The 24,947-nt window shown below is 42.8% G+C and overlaps 1 protein-coding gene across 2 annotated transcripts in view; it reads left to right on the top strand.

The window, feature by feature from the left end:
* APBA1 (amyloid beta precursor protein binding family A member 1) overlaps positions 1–23,470 on the top strand; it is a 139,541-nt gene extending 116,071 nt beyond the window's left edge. For both annotated transcript variants that reach the window (XM_044272846.1, XM_044272838.1), the window contains 6 exons: positions 5,639–5,824; positions 10,657–10,836; positions 12,246–12,458; positions 12,602–12,721; positions 18,875–19,015; positions 20,417–23,470. In XM_044272846.1, coding sequence (XP_044128781.1) covers positions 5,639–5,824; positions 10,657–10,836; positions 12,246–12,458; positions 12,602–12,721; positions 18,875–19,015; positions 20,417–20,488 — 912 coding nt within the window. In that variant the 3' untranslated portion in view covers positions 20,489–23,470. The remainder of the gene's footprint in view (positions 1–5,638; positions 5,825–10,656; positions 10,837–12,245; positions 12,459–12,601; positions 12,722–18,874; positions 19,016–20,416) is intronic.
* The last annotated feature ends 1,477 nt before the right edge of the window (positions 23,471–24,947 follow it).

Below are 24,947 nucleotides of genomic sequence, written 5' to 3'. Positions count from 1 at the left end.
TCCCATCGGATTGGTATTGGGGTAGAGTCCTCCTTATGATCTGATAAGAAATTTGTTATACTGCCAGCCAGGTCAGCAGCGCACCCCGTGTCAAGAAGGAGACTTTCATTCAATCGCCACGTCCATTCCTGTCTAGAGAGGAAGGGCAAATTCAAGGAGCAGTATATGGGAGCGTGGTCAGACCAAAGGATAGTTCCTATTTGCGTGGAATCAAGCCAGGATAGGGCCGATTGCTGGATAAGGATATGATCAATACGGCTATATGAGCCATGGGGGGCGGAATAAAAGGTGTAATCCTTATCAACTGGGTGCTGGATCCGCCAGGCGTCTCGTAGTTGTAATTGGAGCAGTGCCCGTTTTACCTTTTTAATGGTGGGATATGTGAGGGAGGCACGTCCAGTCGAATTGTCAAGTGTCGGGTCAAGCGTCAGATTAAGGTCACCACATAAGATAACTGTCCCCTTGAGCAACGGTATGACACTATCAATGAGGTTTACGAGGAAGGGAGCTTGATTTTGGTTAGGGGCATATACATTAAGGAAGGTCAATTCCTGGCCTCCAATAAGTAATGTGAGGGCTAAATATCTCGCATCTGAGTCGGCAGTACAACCCAGCACTTGATGGGGTAAAGACTTGTGGATCGCTATGGCGACGCCTTTGGTCTTATTCACCGCATTATTTGCAAAGTGCCAGGTGGTGTAGTGTCGATGTCGTATGTTCGGGGCGCTACCCTCCTTAAAGTGCGTTTCTTGGAAACAGACAATATGTACCTTTTGGCGGTGGAAGTGATGAAGTACCTGGGCCCTTTTTTCGGGAGTGTTGAGACCTTTCGCGTTGAACGATGCAATCTTCAGAGACCCCATAGCTGTGGGGGGAGGGGGGAAGGAAAAAAACACAAGGGAGGCACGGGGAAACGACCGACAAAAAACACAGAGAAAAAGGGGAAAAGAAAAAAAAAAACAGTTAGAAGGAAACAAACAGGAGGAAAACCCTGCAAGAGGGAGAATAAAGTGGTTTTATGCGACCCGAAGGTCCAAAGAGACTGTCACTTGGAGAAGACACCCCAAGGGAGAGTCTCTACCTATTTGGGGGAGAAAGTGTCAGCCGGACAGGAGCTGACCCTCCACAACACCAGTCGATGCAAATGTAAACTTATAAGCACCAGCAGATATAGAGCAAAAAAAACAGATAAAGAGGATGGGCAAATAACTAAGAACCAATAATGAGCATTCAGCCCGTTAGAGCTTTAGTAGTCCCGGGCAGACAAAGCAGGAAGCCCCTCAGGTGACAAGGCGAGGTGAGGATCTTCGGCTCGGGTAGTCTGCTCCCTTCTGGCGTCGTCCTCTTGAGGCCTGAGCAGAGGAATTGGACGCTTTATCAGCAGGCAGTGGACGCTGTCGCCCCCTCGATTCAGAGGCAGGCGGGAGGAGGGAAGGCCAGGGTCCCAATTCAACCGGTGGCAAGTCCAGCTGCTGTAGAAAGTGAGGAAGATCCGTAGGGTCCCGCAGGGTGACGACTTGATCTTTAGGGCCCGCAAGTAGAGCAAAAGGAAAGCCCCACCGGTAAGGGATGCTGCGCTCTTTGAGGAGGTGCAATAGTGGGCGCAAAGCAGCACGTTGAGCTAGAGTGTAGCGGGATAAGTCCTGTAGCAAGATAAAAGGGACACCGTCGTAGGACAGAGACGACATCTGTCGGGCCTTGAGCAGGATCTGATCTTTGACGGCATAAAAGTGGACTCTGCAGATGACGTCCCTTGGTTTTGAGGGATCAGGGTTGGGAGGTCTCAATGCCCTATGGGCTCGGTCGATTTCAATGCTGGAGCTCGGTGGACGTCCCAGGAGGTCATTGAAGATTTTTACAATGGTAGATAAAAGAATCGCCTGCGTTATTGACTCAGGGAGGCCTCTGATCCGAATATTATTGCGACGACTCCTATTTTCGACATCATCCAGATGGTATTGCAAGGCGTGTAGCTGTGCATCGTGGGATTGTAGTTTATCTTTCAATACCTGCACATCCGCAGACAAGGAAGCATGTTCCTGTTGAACAGTGTCCACCTTTGTATCAATCAAGGCCATCTCAGAGCGTACTTGTGTGAATTCTTTTTTACATTCTTGTAAAATGTTAGCTGCAAAACTAGAAAGGTCTGCCTTGGTGGGAAGTGAGCACATCAGGGTGCGTAAGTCTGCCATGGTAGGTGGCCGAGAGTCCTCGTCCTGTAGAGGAGCAGGGGGCACAGATCTCTGGGGCAGATGTGGAGAACCCCACGAGGCTGTAGGGGCAGCCAGGGTCCGTGCGCCTGATGAAGCGGTGCCATCATGGCGTGAATGGGACCCGTCCCACGATGATCCTGTGGACCAGTGCGGGGAGTTAGCCAGGGACGGCTCAGGAGAGCGAGATAGAGGAGGCTCCCGCAGCATGCATGGGGAAGAGGCCGCAGCCTGTGGCGAAGTTGCGGCGTTTTCGTCAGCCCTTCCAGGCTGCCCCCGGTGAGAAATGTCCCTCTGCGGCTGGGGGTGTCCCACAGAGCTGGCTGGAGTACCCGACCAGGGGGACCCAGCAGGGGATCCCACCCCTGGGCTCAGTGAGGCTGCGGGCGAGGTGGGGGTTCGAGGACCCCAGGTAACAGGGTGAGGGGTCAGCTGAGGAGTCCCCTGTAGCGGGGGGAACTCCTCCTCACTAACCTGAATCGCCGGACCGCAGGGAGACATCGCGGCAGCTGTCAGGCCTCCATCCTGACCTGAAGGCGAGGGATCAGCGTGCGCTCCAGGGCCCACCTCCTCCTGGGCACAAGACAGCTGGGTCTGGTCAGGGCTGCTGCCCAGAGGCGGCACCGATGCGGACCGGACTCTCCGCCGATCCGGTAAGTGCGGCTGCAGATTCGGGTGTGCACCCCCAGGTTCAGCTACCGCTATGAGCGGAATCGATGCAGGGCCGGCGGCGCCATCTTGGGAGCGCTTGGCGCGCTCGGACATGCCGGGGCCCGGCGTTGCAGGCTGCCTGGCGAAAAGCCTGGGTATGTCCCCCTGTGAAGCTGTCAGGGGGGCCACAGAGCGGGTCTTGACCTTTTTGGGGATTTTGCCCATCTTGAAAGCGTCGCTGGCGGCGGATTAGCTCCGGTGCTGTGGAGGAGCACGCAGCACACACGTCCTCACTCCTGCATAGCTGGCCACGCCCCCCCTGCCCCCTCCACTTTTCATTTTTGACAGCTCCTTTGGAAAATGAAAGGTGTAATCTGGTTGGTTGATATGGGCAACTAAGCCAGTTCTACTTTACACCAGCTTGATAAATGACCCCAAGGGTGTCTTCTCTTTACAGGTAGGCTTTTCAGGTTCCAGCCTGGAGAACACCTCTTGGTCTCTAGAACATGGAATTGGGCAGGTATCAGGAATTCGTATTTCTCCAGCCCATCTCTGTCAGCATGTCTTCATGTCAGCAGACACAGCAAAAATTGTAAATTACTTGAATTGACTTCCGCCCGTACATATAGTTACATTGTGTTCAAGATTTCAAGATGCATCTCGCAAAAAATACTAAAATTTTCCATAGCAATAAATATCTCTGTATTGCCTAAAGTTGGGCAGGCATATGCAATGACCCATGGCTGAACGCTCGTTCTTCCAACAGATATTTCTTCCGAGCACGCATTTTTATTTTAATGGGGAGAGGAGAATAAGCTGCTGCCACAGCTCTACCATCTATTCAAATTTAAAGGGGTTAAGCCAAGTTTAAAAGTTATCCCCTATCCAGAGAGCCGCCCTTGGCTATCTCCAGTAGTCTCATAGAGCATGAATGGAGCGGCAGCACACATGTTCAGCCAACGTCCACTCTATTTAGTTGGGGGAACAGACCCCCCTGTTCTCACAATAGGTGGGAGTCCGAGTTGTCAAACCACAATGGATCAGATCGCTATCCTTTATCCCTCCACAACCTCTTTAACTTCTATAGGAAAAAAGGATCAGGCATGTTGAAACAAAATGCCAATTCCTCATTCTGCTGACATGTGCCAGCGGAAGAGTCCGAAGGTTAAAGCGTTGGCTGCTCATGCTGATGGTCTGCTGTACTTTTATTTTATGTGTATGGCCAGCTTAAATGTCAAATTCTGAACTATTCTTAAAGCAACCTTGTCACCTGTTAGATTTTTAGTATTAAAACCCTGTACTGACACATAGGGGGAGATTTATTACGACTAGTGCAAAAAACTATTTAGTAGTATAAATTAGTTGACCTTAGCAACCAATTAGATTCCACCTTTCAGGGCTCGTTTGTAAAATGCAAGGATCAATCTGATTTGTTGCAATGAGCAGCTAAGCCACTTTCCCACTGCACCAGTTTTGATAAATCTCCCCAATATTCTTGTTCTGATTGTATTTTTTTATTCTATTTCCTGTACATGATTATGGGGGCAGCCATCTTAACCAAGTTGTTGTTAACAGCAGTTAGAGATATGGCTTACAGGAGACACAATGGGCCTAGACACAGTAGACTGGGAGGTACCTCATGGGAGGTACCTTTTATGCAATCTTTTTGACTGCATAAACTTAGACAGGGTGTCTAGACCTGTAACAGAGTTATCACAAATGCCCCACGCTGGAGGATAAATTTGGTGAATGACTAGATACCCTGTCTAAATTTACACCATCTATAGGATTAGTAAGTCTACCCCTGTTGGCTTCTATTGGACAGTGTTCTAGACATTTATCCATATAGATGTAGATAGTGACATGAAAAATAAAAAAAAACACCAATAGTTCATGATAGTAAGTAATTTTCTGATGACACATAAACAGTAAGAACTAGAAACAGGAACATGTTTAAAGGGGTTTTCTGAGATTTTCTTTTTATTGATGACCTATACTCTGGATAGGTCATCAGTTTAACTTTCATTTTCAGGTGAAAGGTCCTCTTTAAAGTGGTTGAGCCAGATTTAAAAGTATCTGATTGGTGGGGGTCTGACATCCGGGACCACCGCTGATCAGCTTTTTGAGCTCTGCAAGCTTCTCTCTGCTTTTCCTCGGCCGAGTGACGACACTCGGAGCAGCTCAGACCCATTCAAGCGAATTGGGCTGAGCGCGATACCAAGTACAGCCGCTATACAATGTACGGCGCTCTGCTTGATAAGCTGCGAGAAGGCAGCGGTGCTCACAGGAGCACCGGTACATTCTCAAACGGCCCCCCACCTATCAGATGCTGATGACCCATCTAGCGGATAGGTCATAAGTAAATTAAATCTTAGAAAACCCTTTTAAGCTAGTTTGTTTCATCGGTGCGGTAATTAATATATTTGAATCCCTCCACATCATTGGAGCAGCAGCAGAGTTATCAGGATGTCTATCTTCTCTTTCATTACCCGAATGTTAGGAAACAGCCTCCCTGGTTATTTGACACTTGCCGTTAGTGATCCTGGAGGAGAAGCTTGCTTTGCTGGTCTGTTTGCTATTCGGAGAAGTTTTAGGGGATGTTCTTGCTGCTGAAAACTGGGTCTTCACATGCCTGGTGGCTGACTATAAGTGATTGTCATCTTTGACATTGAGACCAATAATGAAAACGGTTCTAGCCTGTGTATCAGTAGTCTCAGAAGGCAGAGTCTATGTCTTGCCAAGACTCATTTTAAGTCTCTCCTGTTTACACCCTGCAGGAGACAATGATGGATCACCCTTTGAGAACCATTTCATACATTGCTGATATTGGGAATATTGTGGTACTGATGGCCCGCAGGCGAATGCCACGCAGCAATTCTCAGGATAATGTGGAGGCATCTCATCCGTCCCAAGATGGAAAAAGACAGTACAAGATGATCTGCCACGTCTTTGAGTCTGAGGACGTAAGTGTCATGTGAACACACTAAGCAGCTAATGTTAACCATTTCTTATTATTTAACTAACACTGCATAAGACCTGAATTATACACTGTCAGCATGGCATGCAGTGTATATTACTAACATATACTAATGTGCATTACAATGCTGATATACAGTACAAACCACCTGTTTTATTTATTGGTATGTATAGTTGATAAAAACACATTAGGGGCAACATTAAAAATGATGTTGACACTGACACTTGATAATACTTGATGAACAATCTTAACATCACGGATGGTGCAGTAAAGCTGGTTTGCAGTGAAATACAGAAAAAGAACAAAATTGCAAAAAAAAAACATTCCATTCACTGACAGCAAGGGGTAAACACTCATGGTTTATATTCAGATGCTGAAACTCCATTCTTTACAGTGAATCATTGTAGGTAAAGTAGTCAAAGTCTAGGCCAGAGGAGACACTTATGCTGCTGTGCTATGTCAAATCGCATTGAGTATCAGGATTGAGTAGACTGATACTGGAGCAATGTCTGAGCAGAACTAGGTCAGGTCAGGAGGGGCTGCTGGTTTACATTTACTAACTGCAGTTTCCAATGAAAATCGTGAGCAGTTCATACACCAGTCTTAGGGTACTTTCACACTAGCGTTATTCTTTTCCGGCATTGAGTTCCATCCTAGGGGCTCAATACCGGAAAATAACTGATCAGTTTTATCCTAATGCATTCTGAATGGAGAGCAATCCGTTCAGGACGCATCAGAATGTCTTCAGTTCAGTCTTTTTGACTGTTCAGAACGGAGATAATACCGCAGCATGCTACGGTTTTATCTCCGGCCAAAAATCTGGAACATGCGCAGACTGAAAAAAAGGTGGAAAAAAAAATGCTGGATCCGTTTTTCCGGATGACACCGGAAAGACTGATCCGGCATTTCAATTCATTTTTCTGACTGATCAGGCATTTTTAAGACTGATCAGGATCTTGATCAGTCTTACAAATGCCATCAGTTGCAATACGTTTTGCCGGCGACGGAACTGCGTGCTTGATCACTCTGCCGCAAGTGTGAAAGTGGCCTAACAGGGTTAATTCCGGTGACAAAAATCCTTTAAGAGTCCTTCAAACATTTTTCCCACAACAGAAGTTAAGCTTACTAGTCCAACTTACTATAATTATTTGGGGAAGACCTAGATCCCTGTTTGAAGTATTTTAATATTTTTTTCTAAATTAGTTGGCTCAGTCTATAATATGTACCACGAAAACAAATCCGCTAATTCTTCTGATCATAGCGATGCCAATTATATGTACATTGTCTAAAATACAGTATGATGCCAGCATAGCACTACAAGAAGACTGTCTCCATTTTGGTTTCTTATGGTTGCTCCCTCCAGGAGATATACATTCAGTTGTTGTCATACAAGGTTTATCTGTTCATGCGCCAGAAAAGCAAATCTACAATTGCTGTGAGCAGGCATAGTTTTGTGCCATAATTGACTCATATTGGCATAAGTGCAGTAAACCTGCCCACCTACGGGAGGTCGGACTGTGAAACTGTGATGTCCCATGACCTTGGAAGAGTCCTAAACACAGAGCGCCGCAGCCTCTTTAAACGGCTGATTGGCAGGGGTGCCGGGAGTCAGACCTCCACTGGTCAGATATTTTGACCTATCCATCAATATTAAAATCCTATAGGTTTTTCTAAAATGCTATTCCAGCCAAAAAGCATGGATCACTTATCCACTAGTAGGCTGCTTGGCTACTAGACTTAAAACGGAGCAGCATGTCATACACTCGACAGCCATTACATTCAAACTCCTGCTAGCTGCTGTTGTGCCGCTGGGGGAAAAGGGTGACTGGGGATAGATAAATGTTTTTGGGTGGAATACTTTTTTAATATTTAGTCCTAAATCAGGGACTGCATCAGCAGAGGTGGAACTATTTATTTACTCACTTACTATGTGTGAGACATACATACTGTATGTCGAAAAGGTTCATAGATAATGTCCATTTAGTCGACTGATATTTTGTTGGGAATTGATCCCATTCTTGACAGTAAATATGGCTCCCATCTGATGGTGGCCTTAAAGGGGTTATTCTCATCACAGGGAATGGGGGCATATCGCTGGGATATGCCATCATTGTCTGATAGGTGCAGGTCCCACCTCTGGGACCCGCACCTACACCGAGAATGGAGCGGAGAAAGGTAGTGGAGGGCGCACTGCGCATGCGCAGCTGCCCTCCATTGATTTCAATGGGGCTCGGCTTTTTACATCGGCCCCATAGTAATAAATAGGAGTGGTGGCCGCGCAAATGCGGTGTACTCCCATTCACTACTATGGGGAGAGCGCTTGGTGGTGGCCAGATCCTGGGAAACCCGGGGTCCTCCGGCCACCACCTTCCCCGCTCCGTTCTCTGCATAGGTGCGAGTCCCAGAGGTGGGACCTGCACCTATCAGACAATGGGGGCATATCCTAGCGATATGCCCCCATTGTCTGTGATGGGAATACCCCTTTAAGGCTGATTTACACAGGCCAATTATCGTAAACAAATGTTTGTATGAACACTGATTCCCAATAATTGCCCTCTGTAAAGGTGCCAGCTCTCGCCCCATGAATAAGCAACCTTGATGCAACAAAATCATTGTGTCTAAGCAGCAGATGGTCCCGTGTGAACTGTGATCTGCTGCCCAGAAACACCTAATCTGTATTAGGACGAAAGATTGCGGCAGTGATCACACATCCCAATACGTCAGTAAATACAGATTTAGGGATTTCACCTGCAACAACACAGATTTATTAACTGAAGGCCCTCTAGTCAAGTAAGTAATGGATGTGTCTCCAGAGCCCACAGTTTGGCATATGCTTTACCACTATAGGACAGGACACGCTCGGTTATGAAGACGACCCCCTTTCAGCAAAGTCATATGTACTTATCGTATGCCCGTATACTTTACAAAATACAGTAATTATAGATTGCAGCAAACCTAATTAACATGAAATAACAAGCCCTGAGAAGCACATAGAACGGAGACCTAGTTTTTAGTCGTCTAAACTCTGCGACTGTGATATAGCTATTATAATATCTATAAGGCGTACATCTATAAATATTCCTTATTTTCATTTATTGCTAGGCCCGGTATAATTAGCGCTCATTCTTCACACTTGTGTGGGTTTAATTTCGTCCTCTATCACTGCGGTATATCCGGCCATGAACATTTCCATTCCCATGTTTCATCTTTTTCCCTTGGAAGGGCTGTGGAAATTAATGACATGAATGTCAGCCTCTATTAGCTCAGTTATTCTAAGTATTATGTTGCTATGTAAATGGATTGCAATTTTATTATGTTTCGCATGCCACCACTTGGGAATGTCGTAACGCAATTTCTTTTAGATTTTTTGGATGCTGTTATTTTCTGAGCTGCAGCTCCTGTGCTGATGCTTTTTCGCCTGTGTTCAGCCAACGTGACACCCCAGCAGGAGCGCCGAGCAGTGACACGGCTGTAATTAGAACAGGGTATGAACGGCCCAAATAGATGCCGGATGACCTTGCCAGCAGGTCATACTTGGTCACTGATTGTTCCCTTGTCTGCAGACTGTTTGCAGGCACTTCCTAAAGATGGATGCTAATTAGGCACACAAGGGAATTGTGCCCAGCCTATATACAGAAGTGTTTGCTAGTACTTACTTTGCAGTTATATTAGGTGTCTGGTTTGGTTTGATATAGTCCTCTTTTATGGTCTCTTTAGAACCTATTGACATGAGTGACAGAAGCCATGAGTTATATATTATATGATGGAAAGCTTGACTACTAGTTTTTTTTTTTCCGCCTGGGAGAGTAGTAAATGTCCATATTCATATTGGTGGAAATTTTATCAATTCTAGCACATATGTAACGGTTTTGGTTTGCAGTACCGTGCACTGCCAAACTAATATCGCTGCATCACTACCACTTCATTCTGCTCAACCGTTCATACATTGAAGTCATATCCTAAGGTCATTCATACTAATTAGCTGTCCACCACAAACTCGTTCACGTTTGCTGTTCCTCATGATTCCCCATACACATGCATGCTTGGCTCGGCTGAGAGTGCATGTATACCCAATAAGGAGAGGTACCGGTAATAAACTGCTGCTAGACACCTGTGGTGGCAATTTATCTCTCTTGAGCAACAAAAATGTTGGGCATTTTAAAATCCAACTTACCTAATCCTTTTCTCCTGTAACATTTGCCATCAGGGGAGATTCAGGAGGCACCTGAACCCATTAGATGGTCGGACAGTCCAGACAAAATTGCCAGGTCATCCAACATTAATGTGTAGGGCCACCTTAAAACTAGGCAATCCATGTTATATACTGGAGAACCACTTGAAGTATATTTGTGTAACTTTGTACTTGTTTTAGTGATCTTTTAAAGGGAATGTCACCAGTTTTATGCTGCTAGGTTCTAACATCTCCAGCACATGCCAATGAGTCCTCATATTCATGAGCTCACGGCTCTCCCCGCCCACCTGCCTCTGATTGACAGTTTTTTTTTATCAGCAGCAGGTGGGCGGGGAGAGCCGTGAGCTCATGAATATGAGGACTCATTGGCATGTGCTGGAGATGTTTAGCACAAGATTTTAGCAAAATGGCTGGGTAAATTAAAGAAAGGGACCCAGCATTTTGCTAAGGGCATCTGTCACTAGTTTATGTTGTCCTTAGTTAGGACACCGTAAACCTGGTAACAGATTCCCTTTAAATGTACCTCAACTGATTTAAGGTTGAAAATTATAACTTTAAATAATATATATATTAGGATATTTATGATTCTGTGTTTTATTTCCTATCCATGTTCTCTCTATGTGCAGGCCCAGCTTATCGCTCAGTCTATAGGTCAGGCATTCAGTGTTGCTTACCAGGAATTCCTGCGAGCTAATGGCATTAACCCAGAAGATCTGAGCCAGAAGGAATACAGTGATTTACTCAATACCCAGGACATGTACAATGATGACCTCATCCACTTCTCCAAGTCAGAGAACTGCAAAGATGTAAGTATTGTGATCTATTGTGTGCCCTGCTTACCTCTTATAAACCTGAAAATAAGTCAGGCTTTCTGCAAATCTATCTATCTACCCTATCTATCTTTCTATCTATCTATCTAATCGATCTTATTCTATCCAACTATTACCTCCATCGGTAGAAGTTTCTTGCTCAAGTATATGATTGGATGTTCCTCCCCTTCCGTATTTACCTACCTAAGCCATAGACACTAGTGTCAGTCTGCACCACAAATTTGCGGGTAATATCCATACTTTGCAAGACTGGAGAGCCGCCAGAGGCAGACTTCAGAGCTGACAGAAAACACTCACAGTGTACAGTCTAATTGACTATTTGAGGCAGTTTCTTCCGCGGAGGTCAGTTAAAGGTTTAGCAAGGGTGCTATAGTTAGGAATGAACTTCCTATAGTACCCCACAGTCCCTAGAAAGGACATAACCTGCTTTTTTGTTTTGTCATGACTGTGTGACACTTCCCAGGCTTAATTGTCTGACCAGGGATTTGGATTCAACTGAGCACTATTTGACCGCTACAATCTGGCTTTCGACCCCACCACTCTACGGAAACTGCACTTACCAAAGTCACCAACGACTTGCTAACTGCCAAAGCCAAACACCATTACTCTGTCCTCCTTCTCCTTGACCTGTCCTCTGCCTTTGACACAGTTGACCACTCTCTTCTGCTACAAACTCTCTCATCTATTGGTGTCACGGGCTTGGCCCTCTCTTGGATCACATCATACCTTACAGACCAGACATTTAGTGTCTTACACTAAACTCAACACCTCCTCGCCTTGTCCCCTCTCTGTCGATGTCCCTTAAAGCTCTTTCCTACGATCCCTGCTCTTCTCAAACTACACCTTCGGCCTCGGACAGCTTATAGAGTCTCATGGCTTTCAGTATCACTTCTGTGCTGATGACAAGCAAATTTACCTCTCTGCTCCAGATATCACCATCCTACTATCTAGAATCCCACAATGCCTATCCTCTATAGCCTCCTTCTTCTCTCGCTTTCTGAAACTTATCATATGTAGAGCACCATGGAATGAATTATAATAAATCTATCTACCTACCTAGTATCTAATATCTATCTATATCCTGGTCTGTATAAATGAATAGTATTAGGTGAGACATTTCTAAAAATGACAGTAATTGCACATTTGCGTCTCTGGATAGCGCTAGGGTATTCTTTCTTTCTACCATATATCTTCTTCTTTACACTGATGCTATATACTTCATATATCAGTCTTTTTAAGTGCTTGGATCATATCCGCAGTACATTGTGATTTAACAGATTACATTTTGTGCTAATTTATAGTATTCTTCTTCTTTTGCCTACTTATTAGATACATTAGTATAATATTGATATTCTAAAACCTTGTTGTTTCACTTTGTCTTCCAGGTTTTTATAGAAAAACAGAAGGGTGAAATCCTTGGTGTAGTGATTGTAGAATCTGGTTGGGGCTCCATTCTGCCTACAGTTATTATTGCTAATATGATGCACGGAGGGCCTGCTGAGAAGTCAGGGAAATTGAATATCGGGGATCAAATAATGTCTATCAATGGCACCAGTTTGGTTGGTTTACCACTGTCCACCTGTCAGAGCATAATAAAGGTAAAATAAAGGGGATACTTCCATTCTGCGCATTTATTGGATGGCCATAGGACATGCCATAAATGGCTGATAGCCATATGCTACACTAAGTCATTGTCTGTTTAGCTGTGTATGTACATAATTACGTATTGCATTCATTTTAGGGCTTGAAGAACCAGGCTAGAGTGAAGCTGAATATTGTGAGATGTCCTCCAGTTACAACTGTCTTAATACGAAGACCTGACCTCAGATACCAGTTGGGCTTCAGTGTACAGAATGGGATTGTGAGTGTTATACACGTACATTGTCTCTAGTCATTAAACATTTCCTAGAACTGGAAGACTAATGACCCTCCAGCACATGGCTTTATGATGATTTTATGTTGTACAGATTTGTAGAATGGCACCCATAGACTACTGTGGGGCCATAGTGTACATCTGTGTTCTTCTGATTTCATACGGAGATATATAGAGGCTATTTATCGCAAAATGATATGAGAAAAAAACTGTAGCATGCTCCAACGCATGTCATATTATAGATACGTGTATATTCTCCCATGAAAGGTTCTGGAGGAGAATATTGTGCAGATTAGTTAAGACCCATTGGGACTCTTACATGCAGCCAAACTGTGTATGAATCCAAAAAGAAGCATAAAGCTTTCCTATCTATTTTTTGGCTGAAATAATACATGAACTACTTCTAAACCTAAAAGTAAATTGGACGTCAACTATAATTTTCTTGAAGGACATATTTTACCTGGGTAACCGCTATTCCATCCATACATAGTCCTCTTATTTAGAACCTGCAAGTTCTGACTTGAAATGAGCACTGAGCGCTCAAGGCTTCATAGCACCACTGCTTTCCCTTGAGATTATTTTAACGAAGATGCTCATGGAGATATGAATAATTAGCTTGGTTTATTATTAGCTTTTGTTCACAAGCCTCTAGCGCTGTCTATTATGCTGCAGCTCTGGTGAGAAATAGCTATGGCTGAAATAGAAGTATAGACATGTCGGTTACACATGCAGGACAGACCGTAGTCTAATTTTACCACTTGGCTTGTTTCTGTGATTGATGTTCTCCGCAACCACCATGATGAATTAAAGTACCTGAAGAATAAATATAAAAAATGTGAAACTGGGAAACACGTTCTAATTTAAAAGCAGTCATTTCAAATATTACAGGGTCCTATATTGTAGCTAAAACTAGACTGATGGTTTAATATCAAAGTCTGTTGTCTGACAACTACTGCATATGCAGTGCCCAAAAATGACAGAAATGAAATCTAGAAGATAATTTACAGAATAAATATGCAGTTATCATCTGGGTTTATTGACTGCAGTGATGGGAAGAATCCAGCATCTCATCCAGTCGAGCTGAAAGAGTGCATAAGACTTAGTCTAACTAGACCTTCCACAAACTTGTTCCCAATAGATAACACCTCTTCTGAGGTAGAACAAAATGATTTATAGTCACCAATAGATTTTTAATTTTGGGGGATTTTTAAGCCCCACCCTTCCGATCCCTTTATGTCTGCTCCTGCCCCCTTCCTACACATTTCTCGGGACTGTTGCCAATTATAGTGCAAGCAGATTGACCATGGTTATGAATGTATAATCAGTGCCACCAGGTGATATATGAACATATAAGAGTATCTTCTATCAATGTTGACTTATTACCTGATAACGTCACTAATTCGCACATATCTGCATTGGGGAACTGTGCTTTAAATTGTAATTTGGGTGTGGCCTTCCCTGGCATGGGATATGTTCTCATCTAATGGTCATACAGATTCTGCATTGAGTTACAGTACATTGGTGTATATGTTGGAATTATTTTATTGGCGACACCTAGGTGCACATATGATACAGAGACTGTCATCTAAGTATATGCTTATTACCTTCGTATCCTCCAGTTACTCTGGTGTGCCTCACCACTGAGACCCTTTCAATTACTAGTACAGCCATGTGTCACCAGGTTGCTCTTCACCAACATAACCATGATGGGGAAATGTATGGAAAGGTGGTTGCGAACATGTGCCATTCAACTCTTTGGAAGTTACAGAAACATCTGCGTATTCTCAATCAGGTCTTCCCATAAACATTGATCACCTACCCACAAGATAGGTGATAAATTATGATTACTGGTGGTACGACCATGGGGAGCCCTGTTCATCACAAGAACAGGGACCCCTGAGTCCCCTGTGTGTATTGACTTATTTGTGGGTACCATGTACGGTGCTTGGCTATATCCCTCAGTCCCGTAGAAGTGAATGGAGCAGTGGTCTCCCATCCTCACTCGCGACTGTGACTTAGAATCCCTGGCGGGTGTCTCAACAGTAATACATTTATAACCTATCCTGTGGAAAGATGATAAATCTTGTTAATGGAAATCCCTTTAACTCTCATAGTACTGTATTGAGAATGATCATGGTGTTGAGGAAGAACAGGGGATTCCGGACCACTTTACTAGTAATGTTGGGGGTCTTAGTCCACTTCTACCTAAAACCTAAAAATAAATGCTAAGCTCAATATAATTCTGCTCTAATTTTGGTCCGTGATTTCCTTCATTGATTTTGAGCCAAAACCAGGTGCGGCTCTAAACACAGAACAGGGGCAGATCTTTACCTTATACCTTATGTCTGTGGAGGCTCCAATCCTGGTTTTGGCTCACAATCACGGATGGAAATCACTGACCAATCACTGATGTGTGAATGAGGCATTAGGCTTCATTCAGACTGCCCAGTTGCATGCGGTTTATTAAACACCAGAAACGGGAAATGTATCCTGACAGAGGAATACAAGGAAACCTTTCCCAAAGCTTTTTTGGCATGTTCCCTCCTTTCTTCTGATGGGATCCTATTGTTATCCTGTCTATGGCACTAAGTATATTTCACTGACACAAGGCTGCAATTCAGCCTTGTGAATAAAGCCTACCGGAGTAATGGCTCCACAGGACTGATGAGTTGAGAATTGATTTTTGATCCTTCAGAGCTTCGTTGTCAGCGTGCTCAGCCAGGAGAATAAATGCACTGGTGACTCTGTTCATAACAGTTCTGAAGGAAAATGGACGACTTTCCACTGTGAGGACCCTGAACACAGCAGTCCACGTGTCTGGAAGCTTTGATGTGGAACTACTGTAACCACTGCATAAATGAGCCTGTAGATGTCTCTATAGGGGGAAAAAAGGCTGAAAAATACAGAAGTAAAATGTGTGTGACAAAAACCACCTTCCCTGGATAAAAGCACTCACATTACATGGCATTTTTTTACAAGACAAAAAAGCCCCCCCAAAGAAAATTAGGTATGTAAGCACCCTTACGATATATTCACACACAATTTTCCCACTCATCTGACTAAATCTTGAAGAAATATAAACACATGCTGGAAAAAAGCCCCATGTATGGAATTAATTTTTCTTGCAGAAAGTTTGATTATCAACATATTCTTAGAATCACATTCATAATGAAAATCCTTTATGTCTTAGAGCTTTATGCTATATGTTTTAGTTTTTTACATCTTTAAGGTCTCCTGCACATGACCGTATTTTTTTTCCTTCTCCGTGCCGTTTTTTTGCGGTCCGTATGCGGAACCATTCACTTCAATAGGTCCGCAAAAACAACGGAAGGTACTCCGTATGCATTCCATTTCCATATTTCCGTTCCGTTCAAAGATAGAACATGGCCTATTATTGCCCGCAAATCGCGTTCTGTGGCTCCATTTAAGTCAATGGTTTTGTAAAAAAAATTAAAAATAATGCATCCGTATGTCTTCTGTATCCGTTCCGTTTTTGCGGAACCATCTATTGAAAATTTTATGCCGAGCCCAATTCTTTTATGTACTTACTGTTTAAACAATTGTATGCTTACATTTCCGATCCGAAAAAAATGGATCACAAACGGAAACTAAATGGAAAAACGGAACGGCGGAACGGAAACACTACTGAAACAAAAAAAAAAAGAAAAACAGATCCGTTTAAAGCGGACTGCAAAACCATATGATAGTGTGCAGGAGGCCTAATTCATCTGAAGTGTGTCAAGAAGGGATAAAAATAGAGGATTTTTTTTTTACATTTGTGAACAACTTTTAAACACTTGAGGGAGGGTTCAGATCATGTTTTTGCCATCCGTTTAACGTATGCATTGGGGAAAAAAGGATACAAAAGAGTAGCATACCACGCTTTTATACCCTGCAGAATCCTGTTAAAATAGATGCTACTGCATGGGATCCGTCTAAGGGATCCTTTAACTTATTCGTTTTTTGTATATGTTAAATAGATCGTAATATGAAACCAGCCTTAAAGAGAATCTGTCATCACAAAATGTAGTGCAGTTTGCACGCAGCATGTTATACAGCGGGAGGAGCTGATCAGACTGATACATGGTGTTATGGTAAAAGATTCCGAAAAATGTGTAATTTATTCATTTAAATCTCGCCTCTTTCTGACTTCAGTTGTACACAGGGGGAGGTGTCATCAGTAATTGATAGCATTCTCTGTGTAAGTGTGTAACATAGATAGCTGTCAGTCACTGATAGTTGTACATAGGAGAGGTGTTATCAGTAATTGATAGCATTCTCTGTGTAAGTGTGTAACATAGATAGCTGTCAGTGACTGATAGTTGTACACAGGGGAGGTGTTATCAGTGATAGAATTCTGTTTAATTGTGTATACAGAGATAGCTGTCAGCCACTGATAGCTGTACACAGGGGAGGTGTTATCAGTGATTGATAGCATTCTCTGTGTAAGTGTGTATACATAGATATCTGTCAGTCACTGATAGTTGTACACAGGGGAGGTGTTATCAGTGATTGATAGCATTTTCTGTGTAAGTGTATACAGAGATAGCTGTCAGTCACTGTTAGTTGTACATGGAGGAGGTGTTATCAGGGATTTGTAGCATTCTCTGTGTAAGTGTATATACAGAGATAGCTGTCAATGACTGATAGTTGTACACAGGGGAGGTGTTATCAGAGATAGAATTCTGTTTAATTGTGTATACAGAGATAGCTGTCAGTCACTGTTAGTTGTACACGTAGGAGGTGTTATCAGTGATTAATAGCATTCTCTGTGTAAGTGTGTATACATAGATAGCTGTCAGTCACTGATAGTTGTACACAGGGAGATGTTATCAGTAATTAATAGCATTCTCTGTATAAGTGTATATACATAGATAGCTGTCAGTCACTGATAGCTGTACACAGGGGAGGTGTTATCAGTGATTGATAGCATTCTCTGTGTAAGTGTATATACATAGCTGTCAGTCACTGATAGCTGTACACATGGAGGTGTTATCAGTGCTTGATAGTATTCTCTGTGTAAGTGTATATACATAGATAGCTGTCAGTCACTGATAGTTGTACACAGGGAGATGTTATCAGTAATTAATAGCATTCTCTGTATAAGTGTATATACATAGATAGCTGTCAGTCACTGATAGCTGTACACAGGGGAGGTGTTATCAGTGATTGATAGCATTCTCTGTGTAAGTGTGTATACATAGATAGCTGTCAGTCACTGATATCTGTACACGGGGAGGTGTTATCAGTGATGGACAGCATTCTCTGTGTAAGTGTGTATACATAGATAGCTGTCAGTCACTGATAGTTGTACACAGGGGAGGTGTTATCAGTGATTGATAGCATTCTCTGTGTAAGTGTGTATACATAGATAGCTGTCAGTCACTGATAGTTGTACACGGGGGGAGGTTTTATCAGTGATTGATATCATTCTCTGTGTAAGTGTATATACATAGATAGCTGTCAGTCACTGATAGCTGTACACAGGGGAGGTGTTATTAGTGATAGCCATATCTGTATAGACCTTTACACAGTGGCGGTCTTATGTTCAGAAAACGCTGGGATATAAATGTATAAATTGCAAGTTCTCCTGAATCTTTTCCCATAAAACTATATACCAGTCTGCTCAGTTCCTCCTCCTGCTCTGTAACACACTGCCTGCAGATTGTACTGCATTTCCTGGTGACAGGTTGTGGTATTCCATGATTTAAATATTGAAGGCCTATTCTCAGGTTAGGATATCAATATCTCATCTGTGGAAGTGAGTGGTGTTGAACTCCCACTGTTGAGATATTGATGGCCTATCTTGACTATAAGCCATCAATATTAAAATCCTAAAATGCCCCATTTAAAATAATTGTTTTAAGGAGTTGAATCCATAGGATAGAGGATAACTGTCTGATCGATGGAGGCTACACTTGGCTATCTCTTGCAGCCCCATAGGGCTCAATGGAGCAGCAGCACTCATGCGTGTCCGCTACTCCATTCATACAAGGGAGCTATGGATTTGTAGGATTATAATGCTGATGTAATGCTCGTTTTCTAACAGAAACTAATTTCCTGGAAAGGCAAAACAAATTTGATAATTGCTATGTTGCTTATAATTTCCATGTTGCTTATTTATGGATCTCTTATACTCAGATTTGCAGCCTGATGCGAGGAGGTATTGCGGAACGAGGTGGTGTAAGAGTGGGTCATCGCATCATAGAAATCAATGGACAGAGTGTTGTAGCAACTCCTCATGAGAAGATAGTTCATATTCTGTCCAATGCAGTTGGTGAGGTAAGGAATGAATTGCCCTCATTACTGTCTACTTTGGATGAGATAGGAAATGCATACACTACATAACTAAATGTATATAGACATTAGTTAGTAGATTAGCCTTTTCAGCCACACCAATCATTCTGTATATCACTTAGAAAGAATGGGCTGTAATGAAGGGCATATTGGCTTTTGACAGATTCCCTTTAAAGAGGTTATCCGAAGTCTAAAAGATCTCCCCCCACCCCCAATACCCAGCCTCTCGTATTCATTATACTTACCTGTTCCCCAGCACCCGTGTCGCTCCGGATCCCTACATGGCCGTCGCCGCTGCATCTCCTTGTCACGTGGATCAAAATATCCAGTGACGGGGGATGGGGGGGGGGGTGCATCCAATAGCAGGCTGCGACGGGAACGAGCCTCCCTATCATTGCGGGTGACGCTAGGGAGGCTCGTTCCCGTCACGGCCTGTTATCGTCTGCCCCCCACCCAGTCACTGGATGATTTTGTGCAGGCATCAGAAGCTACGTGGGGAGCGGGGTAAGTATAACCAGTATGAGGGGCCCAGGCATTTTGGAGGGCATCATAGGGGTTGGATAACCCCTTTAAGTGGACCCAAAGAGGATGCAAGATGTCTTCCATTAGCAACAACATTGGCAATATTGGTAAAGAGCAAGTTTAACTAGTTAATGGACTGCCTACCAGGTCCCCAAAACCCACGCCATAGTAAATTTAAGGTGCAGACTTGAGCCAATCACTTTGGAAAAGTATAGTGTGAGGAAAATAATAATAATAATAATAAAGTCCCCCCATGATCTTTTTTGACCTTTAGGGATAGAGCATAGAAATAAAAAGTAAAAAACAAAAAAAAAAACTACCCAAAAAACTTCCCTGTGCTAATCATTTTGATATATTATATGTCCAATTTTAGGTAGACAATGGCGAATTCAAATAAAAAAAATCAATTTGGGATAATACTATATATTTAGTCGGGGAAAAAAAAAAAACTAAAATACAAAAAAAACTTAACTTTTACTTAACTATTTTTACAAATTATGAGCCTAAAAATTCTAATAAAAACATAAATCAAGAAAACAGCATTATTCACAAAAAATGTTGCTAGCTCAAGGAATAAAACATGTCATAGGCGTTAAAGTACAAGTGAAATATGGCTAAACCGTGACTTGTGCTTGGTCAAGTAGTGTAGAAGTGGAGCACAAATTCTTCATGGAGAGACAGCAGCCACTAGTGGTCAACGCTGAGAAATGCAACATAATCCTGACAAGAACATGTTTCCGCTGACCAGTCCTTATTGCCTTTTATTATGTCCTAGTGGCCATGTGGCTATTGAGTGAACTATAGGGTTAGGGTTATATCCCTACACTGATGAATTTTGTATTTTTTTTTTTTCTATCTCACCAGATACACATGAAGACAATGCCAGCAGCCATGTACCGTCTGCTGACTGCACAGGAGCAACCAGTTTACATCTGATCACCTCTCTGCTACTTCACAACTTGCATGGAGGACAGTTCTCCTCACCTGTGGTTGTTTTTCGAGTGCTGCCTTTTTGTCTGCAGAAGCATCTCCAGGAACATTCCTCTTTTTGAATTTTTTTGTCTATTTCCTCAATGCCCATGAAATGAATACTTTACAAAAAGTCATGACTTTGACAGCGACACGTTCCACTAATGACTAAGCTAATCCTTGTTTTTTTTTCACAGTCGGGAAGACACTTTACATTCATAAGGTTCGTAAGGAGTCCGTTCTAAAAGGCTACCAAGCTCCTGGTGGTTGGGCTCATTGTACCGTCGTTTCATGCACTTCTAGCTCTAACACTTGAAATTGGCCAATTCTTAATACCATGTGTTCCAAACAAGCCCTTATGCATGTTCCACAGTAATAATGTAGCAGGACTGAATCTTAGTTACAACTCGGAAGGCTGTGCATGAAGCTCTGGGTCACATTGAATTTCTAAGTTATACTATGTGCGCTTCTGTGGTGTTCACTGTATCAAAGCACTATTGAAACTCAATGGAGAATCTTGCAATACGAGTAAGTGACAGGTAGCATTCTACAAGTAGCCTGACCTGGATGTTAAATAGTACTATCAATCGATATTTAATATTCCACCTTAAATTATTTTATGTAAGGTATGACGATGTTCAGACCTGGCTCCACTAGCTCACTGTGGCTTATTTGCACAATAAGTGTATGCATGTGGTGGATGAATAACATAGTTATATAGACCATAGCTGGACGTGTGAGCTCCACATAGAGTTGGATGTACTCTATATATAGGGACCATTTCATTTGTATAAAGGCTGCCGTTCTTCTTAATCGTTATTTATAAGGGTACGACCACACGATCTGGTTTCAAGATGCAGTTTTCGAAGCCAAAACTAGTAGTGTATTCTTATAAGAGAAGTCGTATCTGTCCTTTATACCTTCTCTCTCCTTATTTTGGCTTCCAAAACTGCTTTGAGAAACCTGACCATGCGGCCGTACCCTAATAATGAACTCTACACATGGTCGTGTATGACTTTACATTCCTCCCTGTTTACAAAGTGTTGGGACATCTTGCGGAGGGTCCTGTATTGGTGAAGTATTACAGCTCTTTGTTGTGAAAATCCTTGTTCACAGATACAGAGCAATAGATTTCTCATGACACAGTGTAACAGATGTCTACACTGAACAGTATCATATACATATACATGATAATGCAGAGCACAGGGACATCAACCGCTCATTGTTTGTGCTGTTCAGCCCTACAATTGCTGCTGACTGAAGGGGTTGTCCTACCCTCAGGATCGGCCGGGGTTCGGACATCCGGTGCCCCTGCTGATCAGCTCTTTGAAGAAGCTGCGGTGCTCATGCAAGCGCTGTCCTCTTCAGTGGTTGCCTGTACCTTGTGTAGGTTGTAGCAGCGGTGCAGTAGAACTTCAGCTTCTTCTCCCATTTACTTGAAGGGGACCAACAATTGTAATTACAGTGTACCGCCATTACAATCTAGACAGCATGCAGGTGACCACTGAAGAGCACACAGCGCTCAGTAGCTTCTTCAAACAGAATAGTGTCAGACCTCCGCCGATCTACCATTGATGACCTATCCTGAGAGTCAATCATCAATATCTGACACTGAACAACCCCTTTAACTATCCATTAGAGTGTGAAATGCTCTATTTCAGAAGAGGTGACAGATGTAACAAGTTAGATTCGGGTGGTTCCATCCATGTCCAGATATAGCAAGCAATAATATGTGCAGGCTATCAACGTGATGTTTTCCAATTCAGACTGGCCTTAGACTGTAGAGCTGGCCACCATTCAGCCAGGCAGTCATTGCGGATGGCAGTATAATGTGAACATCACCTTACTTGTTGCTAGCTAACTTCATTACACAACCTGATTTACATGTTACTGACGTGCAATATTCTGTGCGTCCAGCAAACACTATTAGGACAAGGTATGGAAAAGGACAAGATTACAGAACAATGACGTGGACCATTTTTGGCCCACTTTTCTAACTGTTGTTGGTCGCTGTCAGTCGAGAAATATATCACTAAATAGTTGTAATGTTATATCATTTTACAGTGAATGAATAAGAAGAGCATATATAATATTTAAAACAAAAGCAAACGTTTGGCTCAACTTAAAGGAAACCATACCGATATAATGCAAGTGATATTTATATTGTGATGTTAGATAATTGTGTAGACTGGTATAACAGGGTTTATTCATAAGGTGTGAAGATCCTTTATTATGTTCTTAGAGAGCTGACGCTTCCTTGAGAGCTTTGCTATAAAGAGAATCGGTAATGTATTTATTTATTTATTGAGATATTTTATGTGTTCTAAACGTGTAAGTGTTCCTGGGAATCCAAGAGACCTGGCGCTATCTAGTGACAGGCATACGAATGTGCAATAGCACTGTTTTAGTAACTACTTGCATTCCCCATGTAATAACATTTCTGGAGCATCTATTCTGTTGGCTCTATGTTGTGTCATTCCTCTATTATTCCTGTGCGGCTTGATATTAGCAGTTCGGGATGCCACTGGCAGCAGGGCTTAAACAGTGTCAAACGGTGCACTGGTAGCACCCACTTGTACATTTATTCATAAACGTCTAGCAGGAATAATAGGGGAACCGCACAACGTAGGTTCATATGAATAAATGCTCCATACTTGTTATCACATGTGGAATAAAAGTAGTTGCTAAAATAGACATGTCAGGAGAGGTGACAGGTCCTCTTTATACTGAGCAGACTGTCAGTAGTAGGTGGGACAAGCTCACATAAGTATCATCTGTAGCCTCGCTGCTGCCTTTGGTTAAGGAAAATGAACAGGTTCCCATAAAAGTGAACCTGTCATCAACTTTATGCTGATCTCACTGAGGGCAGTATAAATTAGTGACAGAAATGCTGATTTCAGTGGTGTGTCACTCATCAGCTAAAAGTAAGTGGCTGCAGAGAACCAGCATCATAATCCTTGCAGCCTGGAAAAGAGTCAAATCTACCTGAGAATAGTCACGGTTATACATAATCTCCTGCCCTCCCTGCTGATGATTGGCAGTTTGATCCTAGAGAGAAAGGGAGAAAACTAGGTAGAAGACTGTCAGTCATCAGCAGGTGGGGAGAGAAGGACTTCATGAATAACCAGGACTCTTCTCAGGTGGCCGGGACTCTTTTCGAGGTCCAGTCTGCAATGATTGTGATGTTGGTTCTCGGGAACCACTTTACTTGTAACTTATAAATGAATAAAGTCATCTCATCTGTCTCTACTTTATGCTGCTGTTAGTATGGGCACCATAACGTTGATGACAGGTTCTCTTTAAGATTACATACGGAATTTGCAGTTCATAGCTTCTGACAAAAAATGACAGAAATAAATATCTTGACTTTAAGTGGATAGAAAGAGAGGAGGACTTTTTCTTACTGATGATTTTTGAGTTGTATTTTGTACTTATTTTGCTGCCGGTTTTTTAGAAACACAATACCGCTAGAGGTGTATATAGCAAACATCCACCCAGGACAGAAGGGCCTGGTGCTTATTCTTCCTCCATGCTCCTTTCTATAAGCATTGGGCCAATTCCCAAACACTTATGGGGTCATTTATTAAGACCTGTGTTTTAGATGCCGGTCTTAATAACCCTGTGCTGGCGCTTGATGCATCTACGTTATGTATGTATGGCCTCTATACAGATCCTATACAGGTTCTCGTCACCTAATAGTCATGGAGATAGGACCAATCAGACCTGGGCCCCTGTGTCCAGGGGCCCAAAGTAACCTCTATGGCACAATAATATGTCCTTGACTACAGCGAGAAGCTTAAAATTAAGGCCTCGTGCACACGAATGTATGTATTTTGCGGTCCGTAAACCATGGATCTTAAAAATACAGATACTGTCCATGTTCCGTCTGCATTTTTTTTTTGCAGAACAGAATAGAATTCACTAAAGTCAATGGGTCCTTATGCTGTCCACATCCACATGTCCATTCCGCAATACATAGAGCATGTCCTATTCTGATCTTCAAAACGCAGAACATGGACCCATTGAAGTCAATAGGTGCACAAAAAAATGGCACACATACGCGGTATCTGTATTTTGCGGATGTGCGGCTTGCGTACCACAAAATGCATACGGTTGTGTGTGTGTAGCCTATTGGGAAGAGGCGGAGTAGATTTTTTAAATCTAGCGGTTGGTGCAGGAATCAAATATGGCTGATTTTCTTTCAATAAGACCCCAGAACAAACCTTTATCACAATGAATCCAGACAGATTTAGAATTTGAAATCCAGATTGGAAATATGCAATGAGGATGGGTTTGTTCTCTGTGCCTAACAGAACGATCCTAAAATATTTCTTGTACATGATATTTGGAAGAAAATAAAACACAAGAATTGAGCTGTTTAGCATCACATGCTGTTTGGTGGGAAACAATGGCCGCGTGAGACGAG

Source organism: Bufo gargarizans, chromosome 1, assembly GCF_014858855.1.
Source record: "Bufo gargarizans isolate SCDJY-AF-19 chromosome 1, ASM1485885v1, whole genome shotgun sequence".
Classification (NCBI taxonomy): Eukaryota; Metazoa; Chordata; class Amphibia; order Anura; family Bufonidae; genus Bufo; species Bufo gargarizans.
The sequence above is the reverse complement of the archived record's forward strand: the minus strand, read 5'-3'. Positions and strand labels throughout refer to the sequence as shown.